The 18,997-nt window shown below is 55.5% G+C and overlaps 1 protein-coding gene across 9 annotated transcripts in view; it reads left to right on the forward strand.

The window, feature by feature from the left end:
- CTNNBIP1 (catenin beta interacting protein 1) overlaps positions 1-18,745 on the forward strand; it is a 73,228-nt gene extending 54,483 nt beyond the window's left edge. For 8 of the 9 annotated variants that reach the window (XM_024125673.1, XM_055083792.1, XM_055083788.1 and 5 more), the window contains one exon: positions 4,093-4,720. In XM_024125673.1, coding sequence (XP_023981441.1) covers positions 4,093-4,151 — 59 coding nt within the window. In that variant the 3' untranslated portion in view covers positions 4,152-4,720. Of the gene's footprint in view, positions 1-4,092; positions 4,721-13,401; positions 17,957-18,614 lie in introns of those variants that run through there. The other variant, XR_008616941.1, reaches the window with a different exon arrangement.
- The last annotated feature ends 252 nt before the right edge of the window (positions 18,746-18,997 follow it).

Below are 18,997 nucleotides of genomic sequence, written 5' to 3' on the forward strand. Positions count from 1 at the left end.
CCTTTGTCAAAACTTAACTGACCATAAATGGGAGGGTTTATTTCCAGCTTCTCAATTCTATTCCATTGATCTATGCCAATTCCACCCAAACTTGTTTACTGTAGCTTTGTAATAAGTTTTGAAATTCAAAAGTGTGGGTCCAACCTTGTTCTTTTTTCTCAAGATTGTTTTGGCTATTCTGGATCCTTTGCATTTCCATATGAATTTTAGGAGCAGGTTGTCAATTTCTGCAAGAAAGGCAGCAGGGATTTGATAGAAATTGTGTTGAATTTCGTTCAGTGATGTTTTAGACATTGATGTTTTGTTCTTTTTAGAGTACAAATTTCATACTTCATTTGTTATATTTATTCCTAAGTATTTTATTATTTTTGCTGCTACTGTAAGTGAAATTGTTTTCTTAATTTCATTTTCAGATTATTCATTTCTAGTTTATAGAAATACAAATGATTTTTGTACATTGACCTTATATCCTGCAACTTTAACTTGTTTATTAGTTCTAATAGTCTTTTAGTGGCTTCCTTAGGATTTTCTATATGTAAGATCCATGTCATCTACAAATATAGTTTTATCAATACTTCTTTCCAGTTTGGATGCCTTTTATTTCTTTTTCTTGCCAAATTGCCCTGGATAGAACCTTCAACACAGTATTGAATAGAAATGGTGAGAGTGGATATTGTTTTCTTGTTCCTAATCTTGAAGGGGGAGAGCTTTCAATCTTTCACCATTAAGTATGATAATAACTGTGGGTTTTTAGTAAATGCCCTTTATCAGATTGAGGAAGTTCCCTTTTATTCCTAGTGTGTTGGGTGTTTTTATCATGAAGGGGTATTGAATTTTGTCAGATGTGTTTTCTGTGTCTATTCAGATGATTATATGGTTTTTGTCCTTTTTTCTATTGATAGGATATATTACATTAATTGATTTTTGGATATTAAACCAACCTTGCATTCCTGGGATAAATGTCACTCGGTCAGAGTATATAATCCTTTTTATACGTTGATGTATTCCGTTTGCTAGTATTTTGTGAGTATTTTTGCATATCATAGGTATTATGAATATCTATATTCATAATACAGAATATATCTATAGAATAATATATAATATAATATATAATTCTATAATAATATAGAATATATCATATTCATAAGAGAGACTGGTCTGTAGTTCTCTTTCTTTGTGATGTCTTCATCTGGTTTTGGCTTTCTTTATCTTTTAATGGGTCAGAGAGTGTGGAACAGGAGAGACTGATCATCTTCTCCCCTCCTGTGCTCATGGTATCTGGTGGGAAAGGACAAACAGAAAGGACAGACTCTGAACCCAAGTCCAGACAGCGTCAGCAGAGGTACCAGTGGGGTGGACCAGCCTTGTCGGTAAAACGGGATAGTAAATCTAGCTGACGGCGCAGAGGCAGTGGGCTCGGCCTGCTGGCTTCCTTGTAGCATCTTCCTGTTGTGAGCCCTGCGTCTCCAGGACAGTGAGAGCATCTGAGGGCGCCCCCACATCCTAGCCTTTAAGGGAGAAGGAGGGACCGTGAGGATTAACCTTGGAGACCCCGCCTGGCTCTCAAGCTCTAAGAGCTTGAATCTTAATAACTAACTAAGCAGCTCACCCTCCCTGTTAGGTAACTGGACCAAGTTCCGTGGCAAAGAGGAAAGGGAAGGGCAGCATCCTCGCCTAGAGGCCTGTGGGGCTCAGGTCAGGCCCTTGTTGAATGATGAGTACCAGGCCAACCAGTGATAAGGACAGGTCAGACAATGCTCTGGAAGAGCCTGCCCCCTCTTGGGCCCCAAAGGAAAGCAGATCCCTGGTGGTGAGGCCTGGAAAACAGCAAGTCCTTTAGGGACAGAACGGAGCACGGATGGGCAGCAGCTCTGTGGGCCCTTTCCGCACCCAGCTAGCAGCAGAGTGGGAGGCTCTATAAATGGGAGCTGCGGATCCCTAGCCTTCCCCTCCCCAGCCAGGGATGGGGCCACCAGCTGGTGCTGCAGCACTGCCTCAGGTGTCTTGCTAAATAGTTGTTGGAGTCCCTGCACGACCTTGAGGAGGTGACTTCTTTCTCCACCTCCCAGGGTGTAGCCCAGCTACACACACGGGGCAGCCCCTGAGTCTGGGCTCCTCCAAAGAGCCGGTGGCCTTTCGCTCTGCAGACTCACTCTTCCCTCCTGGGGCAGCTGGTGCTATTTTTGTGCCTGCAGCTCAGCACAGAGGCCCAAGGTCCCTTCGAGAAAGCCCACGAGACAGGCAAGGAAAGAAGTGAGTGGGCTGTCCCTCTTCATTGCATCTTTTGCTCACAAGTCCCCTTTCGTGGTCTCTCTCCAGCCCCCTCCTGCTCAGCGAGCTGGAGAGGCGGCACTCGGGAAAAGCCGGCATCTGTTAGGTAACCAGCTCAGCTGCCGTGCAGGGTATGATGTAACCTTGGATTCTGTGGTTGCTAAGAAAATTCTGCCTGCAGTGATATTGCGTGGTCCGAGGACTGAGGCGAGAACAGAATGTTCCCAGGACGACAGGGGAAGATTGGTAGGGCTTCCCAAGCAAAGGAGCCCAGTCCCAAGAGGTCGGACGATTTGAGTGCCTTTCTTGAAGCTCGTTCCCCTTTGCAGGAATAGAGGTTGTGCTGGTAACAGCAGAACCCCATCAAGGCAGATGGGGCATGTGTGGCAGGGTTACTCCCCTGGGTAGCACCTTGGCCCTCTGGTGCCAAACCGAAGGACACGTCTGTAATGTTACATCCTTGTGGGTGGACCCTCCTTCTACAGCACCCATGGCTGCATGCCTCCTCCATGTGGCAGGGCAGTTAGGAAGGAGGTCAGGACGAGGCTGCCAGCGGGAAGGGGTGACTCCCTGTGGCGTGGACGGAGGTGGCCGACACCATGCCCCGGGGTGGGGGCCGGCCGTGGTGGAATCCTGCCCTCGCCCTGACTCCGTTTCACGTGTCAGCAGCTCCACCACGCCCCGCTGCCTGCGCCCCGCTCAGTGGCCTTTCCTGTTTCTGCTGCTCCGATCCTCCCCTCCCCGGGAAGAATCCTCCAGCAGAACAGAAGTTTGTCTTAAAGGCCGTGGGCAACCGACTGTTACTTCACGTTCAGGGTGCCACCAGGAACCATCCTTTAGAAAAGGGGGAGAGCGGGACTTCCCTGGTGGTCCAGTGGTGAAGACTCTGCGTTTCCACTGCAGGGAGCGCGGGTTTGATCCCTGGTCGGGGAACTAAGATCCCACATGCTGTGCAGCCAAAAAAAAAAAAAGGCGGGGGGGCAGGGGGAAAGGGGAGAAAGTGGCAGGGCCCAGGCAGGGTCCGGGCCCAGGAGGTGGGGTGGGACCTGCAGGTCACCTCACCTGCCCTGCAGGGTCTGCCACTCAGTCCTTCCTGCCCAGCAGCTTCAGGTGGGGGAGGCAGGTCAGCATTTCAGGCTCTTTCCCTCCTCCTTCCTGCCTTTTCTGGCTGCATGTCAGAGCCTGTCTTATGGAAAACAAGACAAAGGAAGTGATTTCATGAGTGCCTGGACCAGAATCCTCAAATCCACCATTAAAAATAACAACAAAAAGATTATGGCCATTATCTGTCTCCGTGGGAGCCGGGCCGACCACGGGCTGGAAATGGGCCTGGCCGCGCTCCCCTGAGCAGGTGCTGGGTTTGGGCAAAGAGGACTGGCTGTTAGAAATTATGAGCAAGATCCTCCAGAGGGATCAAAACAAGAGTCTTAAGAAGGAAGAGAGAAGTTCCCAAGGGCCCCCGGCTTTGGTGACTTTGGAACAAGGGTCACAAGCAGAGCCCTGCTCCAGGATAGCAGCCTGGGTTCTTGGCATGCTCACCTCTTCACCGTGTGGCCTTGAGCAAGCCTCTGAGCCTCACCCCTGCAGCCTGCAGCCCACAGCCGTGCAGAAGGGCTGCTGGCCTACTCTGGCCAGGCTGTAGGGGAGGCCCAGGCCCAAGGGGAGGTGGGCTTCCCCAGAAGCACTTTGTTCTCGGAAAGCACCCCGCTACAGTGGACTGACTGACACTGCATCGGGGGCCGCAGCCTCCTCGCCTTGTCCCAGGTTGCAGCCCAGGGCCAGAGGACCATCCAGCAGCAATTCTTTCGCCCTGGTCTGCAGGTGCAGAGGATGTGGTGATGGCGTTTTCCAGGTCGGAGACGGAGGACCGGAGGCAGTAGCTGCAAACCCCTTGGAATACCCTGGAGGCTGGCAAAGGCCAGGAGATCTGTGTGGACCTCACCGGCTAAGTGGCAGAGGGTCACCTTCCCTACCCCGACCCCCCACCCCACCCCTTCCCGTCCCGCCCCACGGCCACTCCGCATCCTCGAGGGAGACACCAGTGGTGCAGTTATGATTGGCTTAAAGGGACGGACTCATGATTGGCTGCGGGAAGAAACCTTTTTATTTTTAAATCTCGACCAACGCAAACCTTTTTATTTTTATTTCTGACTCTTTTTTTTTTTTTTTTTTTCTTTAAATTGCGCCTCGGTGTATGGCTTCTCAGGAAGCTCTCCGAGCTCTGGTGCTTTATTTCGGTCACTTTTTAGGAATGTGAAGAGGTCCGATTGGCTGCTTAAACTGGAAAAGGATTTTGATTGGCTGGCTAATGGGAAACGGTTTTTTTTCTTTGATTGGCTGCAGGTGTTCTGCTGATGGCAACAGCTCCTCTCTTCCGAATGTTGAAAACAGGGTTTGGGACGTTGGTTGTTATATTTGACTTGAAAAAAGAAAGAAAGAAAGAAACCAAGTGCGCTTTGCAATATTTATTACACAAAGAGCTTGCTGCTGCTGCTTTGACGTGTTTTTGTTTGTGTTTGCATTTGATTGGCTTTCGATATGTGTGTTTGGTTTCCCATTGGCTCACCCATGACTCCCGTTGCCATGGGCTGCCCACCCCCCTGCTGCGTGCAGGCCCTCTCCAGCCCCGGGGTCCACCTCGAGAGTGCTTTTGCTTTAATGACCACACCAGGCTCCATCAGCAAGGGGACCCCTAGGACGCCAAGCAGGGCCCACAGCTGGAAGACAGGGCCCCAAGGAGGTTTGTGTTGTCCTGAACGAGCAGCCCAGAGCTTAGAGGTGACCATTAGCCAGGATTTAGATGCATCACTTCATGAGCTGGCAATCAGCCAGCATCCCTTGGTGAGAATGGAATCGCTCACACGTGCCATCCGGGCCTCTCCAGCCTGCCCGCGCTGAGCCATTCCCTCCATATTCTACTTCCTTGAGGCCTCATGGCGAGCGGGGGGGGCTCCTCCTATAAGGGGCAGGAGCTGCTCCCAGCTCTGAGACCCCAAAACATTGCAGAGGTCTCTGCCCCAGAGCCCAGAACCCACACAAAGGCCCCAGCTTGGCTCACAAGGCCCAGGAGGCCTTTGGCGCCGAACGCACCCTCCCACCTCCCCCAGCCTCCGCCCGAGGTGTGTGCCGCCAGCGCAGTGGGTCCTGACCAGCCCTGGGAGCTCTCTCATCCGAGGCCGTGCCCTTCACTGCACTGCCTTCGGAAGGGTCTCTCTCCACGGCAGCCTGGAAGGGACAGTGTCATTATTTATGAAGTGCCCACTGGGACCGCTGGCTGGGTCTTCAATGAGCGAGTCCCACCAGGCTGGCCCTCAACCCCGCCCCCAGAAAGACACCGCAGAGCAGTGGTCTTAGAAGGGCTGCAGGAGCCCCAAGTCTTCCCCCCTGCCCTCCGCCCCCTGGAGGCGGCCCGTCCTGCTCCCTGCATCTCTCGCAGGAGTGGAATCTGGGTGGGGAGTTGGAGGAAGATGCGGGCCTGGGGAGGGGAAGCCTCCCCACGCCCCCGCCGCGACCTCCCACCCCCATCCCGGAGGTAGTAGATGGCTGAGGCCTCCTTCTCACCCCAGGTACCCAGAGCCAGGAGAAGACGCTCAGAGCCAAACTTCCCCCTTGTCAGGGCTTGGGGCTGTCGTGGAGCAAGGGAGCTGAACGCCAGCGTGTCCCGGGCCCCAGCCCCCGGGAGCCCGGTGGCCCCGTGGCCGTTCGCACTGTGCTCTGAGCTTCCTCTGAGCCTTGCCGCAGCGGAGGACTTGACACGACCTAGACACCCCATCCTCCTACACACACGGGCCCCCCACCCTTGTTAGCTGGCCATTAGTCTGAAAAGGCCGTTGATCCCCAGGGGACGAGGACTGTGTGGACCCCAGCAGGGGCCTGAGAGCATCTTCCTCCAGGAGGGGCAGTGCGTGTACGCACACGTGTGACTGTACGCATCCCCAGCTCAGTGGCCTGCAGGCCCAGCTGAGCCCCTGGGGAAAGGTGAGTTTTGTTCCGTCTCCCCCCACCACCCAGGTTGTAACACCTGTTATCAGCTGTCATTGCCAGTGTTGCTGGCTGGCCCCTCTCCTTGTACCTGTACCTCCCGTCAAGGGTCCGAGTCCTGGCTGATGGTGTGTTCCTGCCCCTGTCTGTCCTTGTCAGGGTTATGGGCCTCCCTCTTATAACTGCGATGGCCCTGATCTGTCTCATCTTCTGCAGAAGAAAAGTGGAAATGTTGCTGTGGCTTTGTATTTCAACTAAAAATATTTCTGTTGAAGAAAATAATTAACAATAAAGATTTTTAATAGTTTGGCTCGTGAGCTGATTTCCCTGCATCACGTGGACTCTGCCGCTGGGGCCCGCCCTCCCCAAGGAGGGGCGAAAACACCATGTTTGCTAGTTGAATTGTCTATGACCTGGAGTGGAGCTGGGGGTTTGGGAGAATTCCCAGATCTACCCACCCCAGCTGACACGTCTGTAGGAAGGGTGAGCCCCCTTTTTGACCTGGAGGTTCCCAGTATTGTCCTAGTTGGGCTGAGGTCAGTAATCCTCAGACGTGGCCTCCCCCCTCCATGCTCGTAAGCAGACACTGAGCACCCCGTCTATCCTAGACACCCCAACATCCTGTGTGATGGCAGTGGTCTTAGAATGCTTGTAACAAAAGTCCAAACACAGTATCCGTCCCGTCCATCATCCCAGAAACAGAAGATCCGTTGGTGTTCGGCTGTATATTCAAGTTCGGAAGCTAAAGTCATTTCTGCTTGAGGAATTTTTGCTTTGGAAGCATTTTCTAGAATTTTTCATTTCCACCCTTCATCGTCCCATTTTAGGTCTTTATATTTTTTTTTCTGCTTACATGGACTCAGTGCTTCTATTTCCTTTTCAAAGCGTTTCACTGGGTGCTGAATGCTATGAGGTTTATAGAACATGGGGACTGATGGAACAATTGACAAAATTAAATCTTAGGGTTGGAAGAGATGTTGGAGGTTATCTGGCAGCCCATGTAGTAGCCAGATGTGTGAGTCCCCTCTGAAACATCTCAGAAAGGGCTTGTCTGGCCTTTGCTTGAATACCCTCTAGGACTGGGGAACTCACTACCTCACAAGATAGCCCATTCTACCTTCAGGTAATTTATGCGCAGCCTTATATTGAGTTGGTCTGCCCTTCTCTGTAACTTCCTTTTCCAGGAAGGAAATTACAGTTCTTGAGAGAAAGACAAAAAAAGACAGCTGTGTTAGCCAAAAGCTACGTATCAAGGGACTCATGTTAGGTAAATGATGTATAGAATCTCCCCACCCCCAGCCGGTGTTCTGAGCGGCACTGTTGCTAGCTAACCTTGGACTTAATCAGCTCTTCTAAGCTGGGCCATCGTGCAGAGGGAGGGATTGGCTGGCCCTGATACCACCTGCCCAGCCCCCAACAGAGAGCCTGGCACTGGAGCTGGGAGGGAGGAGTCGCCCAGAGCTGTCTGATGGGAATTAGGCTACTTCAGCAGGGGAAGGGGAACACTGGGGGGCAGGCCTGGGTCTCCCGGGGTCCGTCAGCCCACACAGCAGGCAACCTTCTGGGTTGACCTTCCTAGGTACAGGGGCAGGGGCCAGCAAAGACCCCCGACCTCGGGCTTGGGACTGCTGAGGCCTGAGACAGCTGGGGGCCAGGCTGAGCCTGGGGGAGGCCAGGGTGGGCTGAGGAGGGAGGCAGGGCACCTGCACTTGCTGGTGTTTCCCAGGCCTGGGGGGAGGGTGGTGGAGAATGGATGAAGCCTTCTCCCTGGCCCCGCAGTGAATAGCACCTGTGAGTGCTATCCAGGCTGCTCCTGCCTTTGAACAGGGCCCTTTGTGACAGGGAAAACGATCCCTCCTGGGCACCTGGTTCAGTGGTGGCGGCTTCCGGAGCAGGGGAGCTGGCTGGGCCCCAGGGGACCCCCTCCCCCCCGCCATCACCCACCTGCCCCTCCCGCGCAGTCTCTTTCCCTCCCTCCCTCCTCTCTCTGTCTCTCTGGCTCGCTCGCTCGCTCCTGGCTGCCCACTCCTCTTCTGGAGGATGAGCTAGGCCTAGACTATCCTGAGGCCATGGTTAGAAAACACTTCTGGCAAGTTACCCGGTGGTCTAGTGGTTAGGATTTCAGGCTTTCACCGCTGTGGCCCGGGTTCAATCCCTGGTCGGGGGACTGAGATCCCGCCAACCCCAACCGCCCCCCCACCACCAAAAAAACCCCAAAACACTTCTCCATCCAATGAAGCAACTTTCTCTTCTGGGGCAACGAGTGGTGTTTACAAGACGTGGGGGCTTGGGGCACCATGACTGCTAGTCCTAATTTAAGGAGAGTCCTCATCAAAGGACAAGGGCAGTACAATGCCTTTTGAATACCAGCCAGTGCATCGCCTTGGCTTGGAACTGAACCTCACGGATGGTTTCCGAGTGGCGGGGGCGGAGAAGTCAGGGAAGGAGGAGAGTGTACAGCAGGTGGCCGCCCTGTTGGCACACCTGTGGGAGCCCCGCCGCACCTGCACAGCCCCAGAGCCTCTGAGAGTTTCCTCCTCTGGGCCCTCGGCCTTGGCCGTGGAAGGAGGTGGGTTTTCGCAAACATCTTTCATGCAGGTGACACCCGCATAAAGGAATTTTTTTTTTAATCTTTTGGCCGCACGGTATGTGGGATCCTAGTTCCCCGACCAGGGATCGAACCCACGCCCCCCCGCGTTGGCAGCGTGGAGGCTTAACCACTGCACCGCCAGGGAAGTCCTGTTGTCCCAGTCTTAATAACACAGTGAATGTGTCTTGGGTGGGTGTTACGTGTGTACAGGCACGTAGTACTTTACGTACACCGTCTTCAGTCATGTGTGAGCTAAGTATGTTATTATCCCCATTTTACAGATGAGGAAGTGGGGGTTACATGGTTTGCTAAAGGTCAGCATGGTGCAGCCAGAACTTGGGCCCAGGTTGTCTGACCCCAGACTCCATGCGTATAGCCACTACTTCCAGCTTTGACAGGAGGGGGCGGGTGGGGACTGGGGGTAAATCCTGTGTCGCCAGGCAGCCCAGTACCTCTTCCCCAGGGCCATTCTGGTGTTGCGCTTGTTCTCCAAGCCCCTTTGTGTGCAACTCTAGTAGGTTGTTAACAGGTATTTGTCAGGCAGGTTAACCCATTGCTGGGTCCTCGGTACAGCCCTCATCTCCAGGATGAAGCTGCTGTCCCAACTTGTCCATTCTGATGCCTGCTCCTCACCTTTCACCCATTCTGAGGCCTCCTCGTGCGGACCTTGCAGCTCTCCAGGCTAAGCTGGTTCTTCTAGAATAAGTTCCTCTTCCACTTTGCCCTAACTCTTCCTGTTCACAGCCCCCCGCCAACACCTGGCAGTCCAACCTTGAAGCACACCTGTGTCCAAGTGAGGGCAGCAGGAGAGCTCTGAATCTGGGGACAGTGGGCCAGGTTTGTGACCCTCTGTACCTCTGGGCAGGTCTCAGCCTGGTTTTTCTCATCTATAAAATGGCAATAATAATAGAAACTAGTGGACCTTTGACAAACTACATGAAAACGCTTTGAACCCAATAAAGCTCTGGACAAGCATGGTTCTCTCCTGACCTCATTTTATGCTGTTTACTCCCATAGTATAAATCATTACATCTCCATGTCCTTGGGGACTGGGGAGACATTAAGGGTCCACAGCAAGAAATCTGAAGGCCACCTGGTGGGATTGAAGCAGCTGTGTGACTTGGGGCAAATTACCCACCATTGGAAAGACAGAATAAAGCAGCGCATCTATTCTGTAAGGCTGTTGCTGAGAATTAACGAGATAATGCACAGGACAAGCTTAGCCGAGTGGCCTGCCCACAGTGGGTGGTCAGCACATGTGGTCATCATTAAGTCACCGTGATGGTGTCCTCCACCCCCATCTTCCCTGCTTATAAGTCACGCAGAGCAAGGCCTTGTCTGCAGCTCCCGGCGTGCGTGGGGGGAACAAGCCTCAGGTCCGATCAGGTGCTTGTTGAACGCTTTTCTGATGAGGATGAAAGAGCTGAGAGGCTCCCTTGTTGAGGCCAGAGCTGCCTCCTGCTTCCGCCCCCCAGGGCCTCTCCCTCTGCTAAGCCGCTTTGCACGCAGGAAGAGCTGTAATTGGAGCAGAGTCCCTCAGCCTTCCGGAGCCTGCAGAGCTGAGGGGGGTCCCCCAGATGGACCTTGTCATGGCTGGACAGGCAGGGAGGGGCCTCTCGGAGCCTGGGGGTGGGCCGTTCCGCCAGGGTTCCAAGGACCCTCCTGCTCACTGGCTCATGCTTCAACTCTAAATAGAATCAGAGGCAGCCAGGGAAGGGGATAAAATTAAATCCTTGATCATGATCAAGTGGTTAAAGAAAAGCCCATCCCAGCCGGAGGCTCCTTCCCACAGCGCTGGCTCCGCCTGAGAGCAAACGGAAGATCGAGCCGCTGGCTATGAGCGCCCAGCCCCCTCCTGCCCCTCCTCCCTCGTCAGAGATCCCCCCACGCCGCACCCCCCAGGCCTGAGGTCCCCCAGCCAGAGCTGTGGAGTGGAGCAAAGCCCCCGTCAGTCCCTGGGGTGGCCGCTGGCGGGGGAGGCCCTCCCGGACTCTGGACTCGGGAGCTGCACAGACCCGGGTTCAAACCCAGGCTCTGCCAGTTACCAGCTGCGCGACCCAGACGAGTCACTGAAGGGCGCCAAGCCTCTGCTTCCTACTCTGGCACGCGAGGGTGATAACAGCACCTGCCTCCCGGGCCGTGGCCTGCATGCAGCGCGTGGACACCAGCAGTGGCGGGCCCAGGCTGGGCCGCCCGTGGGAGCAGCCTGCCTGGGGTCGGGCACGTGTTGACTAGAGGGAATTTCAAAACAGTAAAACTGGCTAAAGTTCTGGTCTGCTTTTTTTTTTTTTTTTTTTTTTTTTTTTTGTCTCCACGCACCAGCAACTTGACCTCCCCTCAGGCAGCCTCTTCTGAGCAGGCCTCACTCAAGACTCTGGCTGAGATGCCACCGAGGTGATGGGCCTCCCCGGCCCGGCTCCGGGGCCCTCCGTGCGCTTCCGCGGCCTCGGGGCCACCTTGGGCAGCGCAGGGACAGCCTCCTGTCCTCACCTGCAGCCCGGCCTGTTGAAGGCGGCTGCGAGGGAGAGGTGATGGCGGAGCCGCGGGCACCTGGCAGCCTAGCCCGTGAGAGGAGGAGGCCTGAGGTGTACCTTGGCCGGGAGCTGGGACGCTGGGAGAGGAAACAGTGAGGCAGTAAAACTAGCCTTTGTTTCCCAAAGCCTGCGCGTCCTCCCGTGTCCTGGCTCACGAGAGAAGCACCCACCGCCCCAGGGAGCCAGAGGCCCGGGCCCGGGCGTGGGGAAGGGGCCCGGATGAGGGGGCGGCCGACGGGTCCCCGGTGGCGCCAGCCTCACCCTCAGCTGTTTTCACCGACCCTCCCAACACCCCAACGGTGCCCAAGGCAGCCTCTGCCGGGCCTCCCTGGCCTGGCGTGGCCCCTCCTGGCCAGGCCTATCGTGCAGTCCCTGCTGTTCTCCGTCAGAAACACTCCGCGCCCCTCACCCCCAGACTCCAGCCCAGAGGAGGCCGGGGGAGGCCAGAGGCGGGGGGCTGGCTGCCCCTGCCCCCCCCCCGCCTTCTCAGCCAGACTGCTCCTGCCCGCTTGCCCCCCTGGGAACGGGTCCAGCGTCCCAGGGGAAGGTGGTCTGTGGGCTTTCCTCTGGCTGAGTCACCCGCCCATGGCACGTCCGAAACTGCTGAGGCCGCGGGGAGGCCATGCCCTGGGAGCGGCAGCCTGGACTCTGGCCCCTCAAGGTTTCTATCTAGAACCTTCCTTAGTGGCTCCCACGGGTCCCCCTAGCTCAGGTGGTCAGCTGCAGAGGGGAGCCCTGAGACCTCTGGCTGGCCTCCCCAGACCTCTCCAGACTTCCAGGGAGTTAACCCATCTGAGGACCTCCTGCGCGTGAGCTGGAAGGTGGCGAGTGATGAGAGGGACCCAGCCGTGCACTGTGGTGACGGAGGAGGCCGCCCCGGCAGACTGATCTGGAAACAGGCCACAGTGCAGTGTCCCGGGAGGGAGCAAAACCCTTGTCACGGGGGAGGCAGATCCGGAGCTGGCGGACTCAGGCCTGTTGCCGGGAGCCCAGGCAGTCAGAAGGGTCCCTCGGAGCTCCGGCACCTGCCCGTGGGGCTGGCCTCCTGGCCTGTTGTGTGGCTCAGGGGGCGGGGCGGGGCGGGGCATCAGGGCGGGGCAGTGGCAGAAGCCTGCGGGTCCACTGGGGTCGCTGGTCCCTGGCTTCTCTCCGGCAGCCAGACCCAGAGAGGGCAGCTGGAGGAGCCCGGGAAACTGCTTCTGAAGGAGAAAGCGTCCGGGGGCGACGCGCGGGACAAGCCCGGGAGTTCAGGCTGGAGCCTGGCGGTTGCCGGAGAGCTGGCAACGCGCCCTCCCCGCCCTGGCCCGCCTGGCGGATTCCTGCTGCTGCTGGCTGGGCAGCTGCCAGCACTAGCTCGGGCCTGCTCTGGCCGCCCCCTCTCCAGGCTGTGTGATCTATTCAGGGCCCAAACATTTGTCCTGGGGGACTAGGAGGGTGAGAGGGGGTGTCCTAGTACCCTTTCCCTCCTCTGAGACGTTGGGAGGACGAGCTCTTGCTAGTATGTGGAGGGCACAGGCAGCTTATGCGATTAAGCTCTTAAAGGTCATTAGGCAGAAGAGGAGGCTGGGGCAGGGTGGGGAGGTGGGGGGGCGCATCGCAGAGAGAGCACTGGACCGCGCCCAGGGTCTGGGTGCCGTGGCTCCGTCTGCCACTAACCTTGAGTGATTCCATCCCGTGTGTCTGAGCCTCAGTTTCCCACCTGTGAAGCAGGGGCTTGTAGGAGTCATTGGTGCTGCTCCCCAAACACTCCCAAGCTCTCTCCCTTCCAGGCACACAGAAGGATTGTGTCCCCCTCGCCCTCTTTTTTCAGTTAAGCGTGACCCTGACTTGCTTTGGCCAATGAAACGTGGGCAGAAGTGCTGGGCCATTTCAGGTGGAGGCTTTAAGAGCTGCTTGGTAATCTTCCAGAGGTGTCTGGCCTATCAGCCTGGGCCCTGGCAGAGCCCTTGTGCCGGTCCACCAATGAGGAAAGAAGTGTGTTGTTGTTTTGTGCCCTGAGGGTCTTGGGCCTGTTTGTTTCCGCAGCATCACCTGGCCTCTCCTGACCGCTGGATAGCACCGGTGATCTCGAGCCTTGGCGGCTGAGTGGCATTCTGACTCTTGCTGGATCACAGAAGGCTCTGTTCTGCTCACCGCCCAAGGGCTCCCCTGAAACCTTGTGTCTGGGAGCTGCTTGCCTTTCTGGTACCTGAGAAAACACAAGTAAGGCCGCCCGCATTCCCACCCTGTACCCTGCAAGGCAGTGGCTGCCCTTTGCACGCAGGATAAAAATCTCCCCACCCTTGGGTAGGCAGCCCAAGGCCCTGGTGACCTGGCTCCCGCTAACCTCTGACCTCATCTCCTGCCACTCTTCCCTGCCCTTCACACCCAGCCCCTTGTCTCCTTTCATCACCCAGACACGCTGAGCCTGCCCCCACCTCAGGGCTCGTGTGCTGGCTCTTCTTTCTACCTGCAATTCTTCTCCACATGGCTGAATCCTCAGTTTTCAGATGTCAGCTCAAATGTCTGTTTGACACTCCCTGTCTCAGTCTGTTCAGGCTGCTATAACGAAATATCACAGACCGGGTGGCTTATAAACAACAGCAATTTATTTCTCACAGTTCTGGAGGCTGCAAGTCCAAGACCAGGGTGCCAGCATGGTCAGGTTCTGGTCTCACCAGCCCTTTTCTGGGATGCAAACTGCCAGCTTCTCCCGGTGTCCTCATGAGGTGGAAGCAGGGAGGGAGCTCTGTGGGGTCTCTTTTAAAAAGGCACTAATCCCATTCACGAGGCCTCCACCCTCGTGACCTAATCACCTCCCAAAAGCCCCACCTCCTAACACCATCACATTGGGTGTTAGGATTGCAACATACGAATTTTTTTTTTTGTGGGGTGGGACACAAACATTCAGACCATAGCACCCCCTTGAAGGGTCTTCACTGACCACCCTATTTTCTTATCTTTATTTATTTATTTTTTTTTTGCGGTACGCGGGCCTCCCACTGCTGCGGCCTCTCCCGCTGCGGGGCACAGGCTCCCGACGCGCGGGCTCAGCGGCCACGGCTCACGGGCCCAGCCGCTCCGCGGCACGCGGGATCCTCCCGGACCGGGGCACGAACCCGCGTCCCCTGCATCGGCAGGCGGACTCTCAACCGCTGCGCCACCAGGGAAGCCCCTGACCACCCAATTTTGCTTTCTCCTCCCTGACATGCTCTATCCCATTTTTCTGTTGATTTTCTTTATCTGAAAAAGCCTTATTTATGAATTTCTTCCTTTGCTGGTTTATCTCTCATTCCTCCCACTAGAAGGTAAGCTCGTGGGAACAGGAACCTTGTCTGACTTCTGCACTGCTGTGTCTCCAGTACCTGACATATTGTAGGCTCTCAATAAAGATTTGTTAAATGAATGAATAACCTTGACCTTGAAATAGCTCCTCTGCTGAGCCCTCTGTGACCCACAGATACAGTGACCCTATTTTCTGAACAAAAACAAAGAAATTTGGGACCTACAGAGAGAAAGGCATTGTCTGTTTCTCTGGCTGAGGCCTTAGGGCACGTTTCAGGGGGGCTGGGCCCTGACATCTGTGTGGCAACCCACACCCACAGCCCTGTTGGGCCTGTCTTGGCCGGTAAAGCAACTCCAGGCTCAGGGACGTGCAGTGGTCACAACCTTCTGACTTGCAGGCAGCAGAAACCCACCTCCAACTGGATCCCGTCGCTGGGGAGGCTCTGGGGGTAAGCTTGTAGGATGAAGGCAATTGCTGCAGGAACCAGGGCCTCAGGGACTGGAACTGGGGACTCAGTGCTTTTGAGGGGATTCTCCTCTTCTAGGTCCATTGCTGCTTGTTTCTGCTTCACCATTTGGTCTTATCATCTCCTTTCAGACTGACCTCCTCCTACAGCAGCCTCAGTGCCCCAGGCAATCCCAGGGCAGTGTCTGATTGGCCCTGCTTGGGTAATGTGCCACCTTTGGACCAATCACAGTTGCTGGGGCCTTAGCCACATCCCCTTCCTGTGACCGGGGTGGGACAGGCCCTTGAGGGCATCATCGCCACCAGGGCCACATGCAGAACAGCAGTGGTGCCTAAAGGGAATGATGCTGTGTGATCGGGGACAGGCCGTCCACCACTGGGCTCTGGTGCTGGCTGAACCCCAGGGGGTGAGAAATCCCATGGTGACATCAATCCTGGGTGCTCAGCTAACCTGCCACGGGGGTAGGAAGGGGACCTGCCCCTTGAGATCAGGGTTTTCTTCTTCCACATGTAGACCTGGTTTTGCCATCCTAGAGCAGCACTGTGGTGTCATGTAGCCCCTACCTAGGATGGCAGGTGTCCCACAAGAGTAAAAGAAGGCCGGCAAATGCTACATGCTGCACACATTCTTTTGGAGAGTCGCAGTATACTAGAGGTTCTGAGAAGTCCTGCAATAAAGACATCCATTTCATTTAGCTTTTCATCTAGCTTTTCCCTCACCTATTGGAACACAGAACTCAAGTTCTGAGCCCTGCTGCTTATGGGTTGTGTGTGACTTCTCCAAGCCTCAGTTTCCCCACCTGTGAAATGAGTGATAATACCAACCCCCATAGGGTGGTTTCAAGTGTGGAATGGAAGCAGGTCTTTGGTAAGTATCTTGTGAGCCTGAAAGCGCTATGCAGACACCTGACCATTTTCCGGTTTAACCCGGGAAATAACACATACTCTGTTTACCTTACGAGGTAAGTAATCCTGAGTCATTAAGATTAGGGGATGACAAAGGGAAAGAAGGTGACGCATCCAGGCTTGGCCAGACAGGTGACTAATTAGAGGTGGGTGCAGAGGAATTCCAACAGCAGTGCTGTGGAGACTAACGGCTCTGGGGCCAGGAGAACAGAGGCCACAGTGATGGGAAACCCTGGGAAGAGGTGCTGGGCAGGAGGGAGGTGCTGGCTATCACTGCTGAGTCTTTCTCAAGGCTTCTAATCAGACAGCATCACTGGTGTCCACTCCCCGAGCCTTCCTTGTCCCCCATGGGGAACTCTGCATAGGATAGAGGTGGGTCTATGAGTTTGCTTGGGCTGCCTTAACAAACACCATAAGTGACTTAAGAGAAATTCATTTTCTAGGGAAGTCCCTGGTGGTCCGGAGGTTAGGACTCCATGCTTCCACTGCAGGGGGCGTGGGTTTGATCCTTGGTCGGGAACCAAGATCCCGCGAGCCGTGCGGTGCAGCCAAAACAAAAAAAAAAAAAAAAAAAAAAAAGAAAGAAATTCATTTTCTCTCAGTTCTGGAGGCTAGATGTCCAAAACCAAGGTGTTGGCAGTGTTGGTCCTGCTGAGGACCGTGAAGGAGAAATCTGCTCCAGGCCTCTCTCCTTGGCTTGTAGATGGCTGTCTTCTCCCACGTCTCTTCACATCATCCATCTTCCCTCTACGTGGCTAAATTTCCCCTTTTTATGAGGATAGCAGTCATATTGGATTAGGGCCCACCCACAAGGATATCATTTTAACTTGGTTACTTCTGTCGAGACCCCCTCCCTCCACATAAGGTCACATTCTGAGTTACTAAGGGTTAAGACTTAAACATAACGAACTTTGGAGAGATACATTCTACCCATGATGGCGGGCATTCTCCCGAGTGGGAATCTCCCTCCATCTCACCAGCCCAACTCCTTGGCCAAAAGCATGTGGATTGTGGCCTCCTGGAAGAGAGATGGAGCCCGTAATTGTGTTAATTGCCACAATACCAAATCTGCAATTAATATGCCATGGGAACACAGAACAAATGCACTAATAGCACATAATTGGACCTAAACTACACCCTCAGCAGGGCCGTGCGACTGAGCTCCGCTGTCCGTGCTCCCTTCCAAATTAGCAAAGACGAGCGAATTAACATCCGTTTCCCCTTCACCCTGCTCCGAGGGGAGCTGAGGAGGAAACTCGGGGAGGGGGGATGCTTGGCAGGCACCCTAGTTGGGGCCCGTCCAGAGCCGGGCACCAGGCTGGCCTTTGGAGCTGTGGGCAAGAGGAGGGTGTTGAAGGAGTGAGGAATCCAGAGCTTTCCACAAGTCCTGACACTGGGGCTTTGGCTGACCACCCCCCCACTAGGATGGCAGAGAGTCTGGTGACTAGGGCATGACTCACATGCAAGTGGCAACTATTTTGAGCCTGGGGCAGGAGGGGTTCGGCTTTGGAAACTTGAGGCCCGGTGCTGGGATCTCTCGTCCTTATTCCTGAGGTGGTGGTCGAGTCCGGGGGCAGATGGCAACCCTCCTCAGAAGGGCAGATACAAGCTCCTCTGCCCTTTCCGCACGCAGGCCTGACAGCCTTGTGTCTCCTCGGCCCCAGGGACAGCTTTCTGGAGCCTCCTCTGCCCGTGCTTGCCTCCTTCAGCTGCAAGGTGCCCTGCTCGGGCCTGCTGGCAGCCAGCCGGAGCTTCTGTCCTAACACGTGGCATCCCCGGCCCAGCCAGCGCCCCGCAGAGCCTCCACCTCCTCCGCCCACCACCACGCGTCTGGGGCTCCCTGTCTTCATCCTTGGCCGCCCCATCTGCTTCTTCCTTCTTTCCAGCTCCCAGGTCTTGCCCCAGGGACACAGGAATGGACTGAGCCCGTGGCCTGCGCTTCAGGTAGTCTTCCCTCGCCCATCTGTCCGGGCTCCTAGCTGGGCCTGTGCAGCTGGGGGGACCAGGGTGGGAGTAGGATTAACAGACTCCTCAGCTGGCGCCCTCCCCTCCCCTCCAGGCCACTAGGGTGCTCCTGCTCCCCAGGGCCTGGGCGGAGGGCGAGGGGGGCCCTTCTCGCTCCAGCGCCTTCCTGAGATTTGCTTACCTGCCTTTCCCAGGCTGTGCTGGGCCTCCTGCCTGGCTCCTACTAAGGCAGCCACAGCAGAGCTCATTGAGAATTCTCGGATCCTCTCTGCGGCTGGTCCATGGGTTGGTGTCGGGGAGACTGTCTGCCTCTGACAGTCAGCTTCCTCATTTGCATCCCCTAAATCAATGCCTTCAGATACTGGAAGCCCAGCGCAGCAACTGAGGCCAGCAGGGGAGAGGAGAAAGGGCTTCCTGCTGCCCCTTGGGGCCCGGGGGTGACTGGAAACAGGAGGCCTAGGGAGGGCACAAAGAGGCAGGGGCAGAAGTCCCTCCCTAGGCCTCCCCTGGTCCTTCCTGCCTGCTGAACAGGGAAGGGGGAGGCACCAGCCCTGTGGCTTGCTGTGACACTCTGGGCCCTGAAGATGCCTAGGGCTCTGACCCAGGGCCAATCCTGACCATGCATCCCCCATACCAGGAGCTCCCAGAGCTGGAAGAGGTATCGGACAGGACGGAGATCAGCCGAGCAGTTCTCCCGTCCGGATGCCCCTCTGACTTTTCCCGGTCTTGCAGAAACTTTCACCATCGGAGCAGCTTCTGGGAGCTAGTGACGTTGTGGGTAAGAGCTTCAGCTTTACGGCCAGACAGATCTAGGTGTGAATCCTGGCTCTACCACTGAGCTTTGTGACCCTGGGGCAAATTACTTTACCTTCCTCAGCCCCAGCGTCCTCCTCTGTAAAAGCAGGATAATCATGGTATTCATCGCGCGTGATTGCTGCTAGCATTGAAATCAGATGACGCACAGAATGCTTCGTGCACAGCAAACACTCACTATGTGAGTCATGCTTGTTATTTCTTGAT

The sequence above is a fragment of the Physeter macrocephalus genome, chromosome 3 (assembly GCF_002837175.3).
Source record: "Physeter macrocephalus isolate SW-GA chromosome 3, ASM283717v5, whole genome shotgun sequence".
NCBI classification, from domain to species: domain Eukaryota; kingdom Metazoa; phylum Chordata; class Mammalia; order Artiodactyla; family Physeteridae; genus Physeter; species Physeter macrocephalus.